Source organism: Mauremys reevesii, linkage group 4 (genome assembly GCF_016161935.1).
Source record: "Mauremys reevesii isolate NIE-2019 linkage group 4, ASM1616193v1, whole genome shotgun sequence".
Classification (NCBI taxonomy): domain Eukaryota; kingdom Metazoa; phylum Chordata; order Testudines; family Geoemydidae; genus Mauremys; species Mauremys reevesii.
This window is the reverse complement of record NC_052626.1, coordinates 119,895,022-119,901,021: the sequence shown is the minus strand read 5'-3', so window position 1 is coordinate 119,901,021 and position 6,000 is coordinate 119,895,022. Positions and strand designations below refer to the sequence as shown.

The following is a 6,000-nucleotide window of genomic DNA, read 5'->3' as shown; positions in this document are numbered from 1 at the left end:
AGGCAAGAGGAGTTCATTATTGATCTCGCCACATATAGTAGCTATGACACGAGATCGCTTGTGGCATTCATGGAGGTGCTGACCACAGTGGAACAAGTGGGCTTCCCTAACTGCGGAGGGGCGATAGATGGCACACATATTCCAATTCTGGCACCAGACCACCTAGTCATGGCGTACATTAATCAGAAGGGGGTACTTCTCTATGGTTCTCCATGCACTTGTGGATCACCGTGGGCATTTCACAGACATTAATGCACGCTGGCCTGGTAAGACACACGCATCTTTTGGAACACTGGCCTGTTCAGGAAACTGGAAGCAGAGACTTTCTTTCCAGACCAGAAGATCACCGTAGGGGAAGTCAAAATGCCCATTGGGATCCTGAGAGACCCTGCCTACCCCTTAGTGCCGTGGCTTATGAAGCCATTCATGGAGCACCTTGACAGCAGCAAGGAGCAATTCAACAACAGGCTGAGCAAGGGCAGAATAACTCTTGAGTGTGCTTTTGGTCATTTATTTGTGAAGGGAAGAGTAAAAGCTTCACTCAGGGCTGGACCACTGAGGCTCAGCACCTGGAGGCTGAATTTGAACAGCCAGAGACCAGGGCTATTAGAGGGGCGGAGCGCAGGGCCATAAGGATCAGAGATACCTTGAGGCAGCAATTTGAAGCTGAAAGCCACTAATATTTGTTGCTATGCATGGGAGTGCAGTGCTTGTAATGCTAGGAGGTGATTGTTATTGGTGCAGACAAAGCACTATGAAGGCTTAAGAAAATTGCCTGTTGCTTTGCAGGGCTCTGTTTGCTTTCAGTTAATGGAATAAAGATTGCTTTCAAACCAAAATGATTCTTTTATTAAAAAGCAACCACCGGAGGAGAGACAGAGAAACCAACAAACAAAAACATATCAGTACTGTACAGGATGGGTAAAAGGTTGCACATCTTGTCTCAAGTAATTTTCTTCTTAACAGAAGATTTATTTTAAAATTTATCAAAATAAATTCCATTTTAAATAGAAATAATTACAGGCCGTACTGGGTCTCTCTTCTCGTGCATGCTATTTCTCTCACATATTCCCCCACTCTAATTCCTTTGCAGTGAGGTTTTAATTTCAGGATTAGCCACCATTTCCAATAGAGTAGGAGGGGGCAGGGAGAGAACTAGAAGAATACCTGAATCATACTGTAACACTGAAAGTTATCACAGAATCAGCCTCTTACGTTACACTAATTAACTTCACATTTAATTTCATTGTCACTGATGACTAACAATTGCTTTGAAATGGGGGGACAGTGTAACCGTGATGCTCAGGGTTTGTTTAGACTAGGAAAGGTGATGGAGTTTAGGTCAGGTCAAGGGGAAAGCTAATGCCAACCACTGCACCTGGGCTGCAGCTGCTCTACAACTATAATTGTCTGTTTACACCAAGATCACTAACTTGAGCAGCCAACGCCATGTGCAGCCCTAGTGGATGTAAGGCCCAGGTAGTTTTTACCTCAGTGTAGCTTGTTGGGATCCAACCTCTCTCCCCCACCTCTTCTCCCTGTGAAGAACATTCCTGGCTGGAGGGATACACACTCCTACAACTCAAAAGGAAAAGAGTTGACAGGAAAAAAAAATCACAGGACGGATCCCAAAGAACGGGGAGCTGCAAAAGGCAGAAGCAGGCAATTCATCTAGGGGAGCTGAGAGACCACGCTGAACATGGTGCAAAGGTCGCTCTGTGGGAATTCGCATTTGTGATCTTTTTAAAAACAATCTTTGGCCAGCCGGAATCAAGGCATTTATTACAGTTATCTCACATGTGGATTTTCTGATGTCTAATAAGGCTGGAGCTCCGACTGAAGCTTTTCCCACACTCAGAGCACGTGTAGGATGTCTCTCCCCTGTGGATTCTCTGATGTGAGACGAGGGCTGAGCTATAACTAAAGCGTTCCCCACACTCAGAGCACGTGTAGGGCACCTCCCCTGTGTGGATTCTCTGATGTGTGATCAGGGCAGAGCTCTGCTTAAAACTCTTCCCACACTCAGCGCATGTGTAGGGCGTCTCTCCTCTGTGGATTGTCCGATGTCTGATAAGGTTTGAGCTCTGATTGAAGCTTTTCCCACACTCAGAGCACATGTAGGGTCTCTCTCCTGTGTGGATTCTCTCATGTGTGATGAGGGCTGAACGATCCATGAAGCGTTTCCCACACTCAGAGCATCCATAGGGTCTGTCACCTGTGTGAATTCTCTGATGTAAGTGAAGGGCTGATCTATAACTGAAGCATTTCCCGCACTCCGAGCATGTGTAGGGTGTCCATCCAGTATGGATTTGCTGATGTCTAATAAGGCTTGAGCCCTGGTTGAAGCTTTTCCCACACACAGAGCACGTGTAGGGTGTCTCTCCTGTGTGGATTCGCTGATGTGAGATGAGGACTGAGTTATAACTGAAGCGTTTCCCACACTCAGAGCACGTGTAGGGTTTTTCTCCTGTGTGGATTTTCTGATGTCTAATAAGGCTTGAGTTCCGATTGAAGCTTTTCCTGCACTCAGAGCACGTGTACGGCGTCTCTCCTGTGTGGATGCTCCTATGTCTGATAAGGTGTGAGCTCCGATTGAAGCTGTTCCCACATTCAGAGCACATGTAGGGCTTCTCTCCTCTGTGGATTCTCTGATGTGTGAGAAGGTCTGAGCTCCCACTGAAGCTTTTCCCACACTCATGGCATGTGTAGCGTGTCTCTTCCAAGTTGATGCTCTTGCACGTAATAAGGTCTGAGTGGCTACTGAAGTTTTCCTCTGGCCTGTGCTTAATCTCACAGGCATTTGTTCTTTCTGGGAGTGCACAACTCCCGGAAACATTCCCTTTGGGTCTTCCTGATAACGTCCCATGTGGTTCTACTTGCTCAGCATCTTCCTGCTGGGGTGTCTCCTCGTTCTCACTCACCATCCTATCACCTGATGGGAGACAGAGAGAATCCAGACATAGGTCACTCCCTGCACCACAAAGAAAGGAAATCTCAGACAGAGGAATGGAAAAAGGTGTGAACAAACCAAAATAGTGCGGGAGAGATCAAACCTATCAGGAGCTGATTTTCCCCAAACCCTTCCCCAAAGGAGAGAGAGGAAGGGATCCGTTCTAGGTGTGCATCTCACCAGAACTCTCAGGGGAAAGTGAGATTGGGGAGGGACCTGCTGCCAACTGTCAGTCAGGAAAGGTGGGAAGCCATGAATGACATCTGCCTAATGATTCCACATCTGCAGGGAACAATCCTGAACTTGGAGTGCTTACAACTTGGAGAGTCTTTGTAGGGCATCCCAAATGTTTCCTGTATTCACGGACAGTTTTTGAGAGGGTTCACCCAATTCCTCACCTGTGCAGACAGCTCTCGGGAGATCTGAGACCCACAGCTGTTCCCCTTATTCCAGGTGCAAGATCACATCAGGTTTGGAAACTGGAAACCCTGGGAAGGGAAAGAAAACAAGGAAGGTCCATGGAATTTGTGGGATACTTGTCACAAGGAATATTCCATGGTTTTAACCCCAGCTCATTTTTAAGACGTAACATCCCAAGGCCGGCCTCCTTGGCTCAAAGTGGCAGAAAAGATTATTATTATTATAAATCATATTAATTACCTTAGTGCCTAAGAGCCAACGAACCGTGGGCCCCTGCTGTGCTAGGCACAGCACAAACCCAGAATAGAAGATGGCCTATGCCCTGAAGAATTTACAATCTAAATAGACAAGACAGACACAGATGGGGGAAGAGGTGGAACCCACCAGCAAAGTGAACTATGTGAAGGCAGAGGGACAGATCTGATGAACACAGGTATAGATCTTGAGACTACTCTATTTAATGTTATGACTAGGGCCAGTGTTTTCCAGAAATTGCTGCTATTCCTCTGGCTTCAACACTCCTATTTCAATCTGTGAGCTCTGACAACAGGCCCAGCTGAATGACACTCCTGTTCAGAGACAGTTCCTCATTCAACGCACAGAGCAAGTTTGTGCTGTGACACTGGGCAGACTTTTAAAACATAGCAGGGTTTATTAGTCAACTGAAACACAGCACGGAAAGTCTTTAGATTAGCATAGAGAAGCAAAGACGACAATGTAGTCCATAATGGCCAATGCCCTTGAGCCATGCTGCTGTAGAAAGTAGTTTGGTTTCCTTTCACCGTACCTGTCCATTTGTCTTCTCTCCAATAGAGCTTCCTGCATCTGGGAGCCCAGTTCTTCCTACTCCCAAAAACATAACGAGTTCATGTATGCTTCACTCAGCCAAGGGGAGATCCTCCCGTGGACAGGTGACAATTATTCCCTTGTCTCTGTCGGGTATTCCACTGATGTAGGTTGGTCCCAGCCAGTCCTTAATGACCCATTCATATCACCCCATGACAGCTACGTGATGAAACACCTCATGTCTCCTGCTCTTTCTAATCATAGCAATACCAATCACAGAGGGAAACTGAGGTGTGTATTGGCATCATAGAAATATCACCAAAATTCCCACCTCTATCACACACACACTGCTCACAGCCCTTGGAGAGAAAGCAAAGCACAGGAACTGGAGGTTAGTCCAGTGAACACAGTGTAGGAGAAGCTGCAATCCTCAAACCTGGTCAAAAAGGAGAGACATGTGGGTCCCTACCCACAGAGAAGGGCTGGCTAGAGGCCTGATACCCGAGAGACCATTCCTTGAGCACGTCATGGAGGAAGGTCAGAGGCTTAGCTGTCCCAGAACTGTGATATTGCAAAAGCACATTCTGGGGAATTAGGAAATCTAGTGATTCAGGTGTAATGGGAGGGAGAATTAAACTCCCCCAGTGTGTGGAGAAGGCTGGGGAATTAAACACTGAAATTCAGGAGCAACAGCCTCTAATTCTTCCAGAAAAGGAGAATGTAAGAAACAAGAACTGGGCCACGCAACCTCAGGAGGGACAGACTCGAAGATCCCAGGACCCCGGAGGGAAGACAGCTTGTGGCTGCTGCCGATGGGGAGTGGGGGGCCAAGAGTCTCTCCAAACTCTCACCCCTGTTGACCCCGACCTGATTTTATGACCTTTGACCTAGTCTCACATCTCGTGGGCAATTTTATACTCGCTAGAGATAAAATGTCATTATCAGAGAATTCCTTATTAGCTTGGAACATGCATGGAGGGGCAAGGAGGTGAACAAAGATAAATGGGCTATTAAGGGCAGGTCTACACTACAGCCAGGATCGACGCTCTAAGATCTAATTCAGACCCGCCAAATCAACTGCAGACTGACTGCAGATGGCTCTCCAGTCAACCCCTGTACTCTACCCGACTCTACCCCCGATGCTCTCCCGTCGACCCCCCGCAGTGCACACCCGGCAGTAACTCAACCTAAGTTATGTTCACTCCGGCTACATTATTCACGCAACTGGAGTTGCGCAGCGTAGGTCAGCTGGCCACGGTACTGTAAACACAGCCTGAGCTTGCTACAGTTAAGGGCCTTATATTAGGTTGAGGCTTTGTGGGAGTGATTCTGCTGAAGTCTGGGATTTACCTGAATAGGCCTCAGGATAAGGAGAGAATCCCAGGTGAGATATTTTGACTCCACATTTTGAAAAACTAACAAGTAATCACCAAGAGGTGCAATACCCCACAGGATTCTGAACGAAGGGGTGGGCTTTAGCAGTTAGGTTGCTATGCAGTATCTCAGCAGTTGGGCCGCATTCATATATTAGAACTATTAATAAATAAGTGATGTAAATCATGAGTATTAATCCTTGATGCTTAATTATGGACTTCCCAAAGGCCACATATGTGTTGGGGCAGCTATTGACATTGCTGTAATCAGAGTAAAGGAGCAGATATGGTATATAGCCATCCTATTACCATAAGGAAGTGGATAAAACACCTCTGTTAGTTACCATTTTTCCATTTTGTCAGGTCACCGAGACAGTGTAAACTGAAGGAGGCCTTCTTCTGATGGGCTCCCTTGCCCCTCGATCTTTGTTTCCAGTGGTGTCCATAACTTGTAAGTATGCACAGTGCAAG

General features: G+C 46.8%; 1 protein-coding gene across 1 annotated transcript in view; it reads right to left on the bottom strand.

Annotated features, from left to right (window-relative positions):
* Window positions 1-1,454: 1,454 nt before the first annotated feature.
* LOC120404793 (zinc finger protein 850-like) overlaps window positions 1,455-6,000 on the bottom strand; it is a gene marked incomplete at its 5' end in the record, with an annotated part of 508,632 nt that continues 504,086 nt past the window's right edge. The window contains 2 exons of the mRNA XM_039537789.1: window positions 1,455-2,161; window positions 2,330-2,714. Coding sequence (XP_039393723.1) covers window positions 1,794-2,161; window positions 2,330-2,714 — 753 coding nt within the window. The remainder of the gene's footprint in view (window positions 2,162-2,329; window positions 2,715-6,000) is intronic.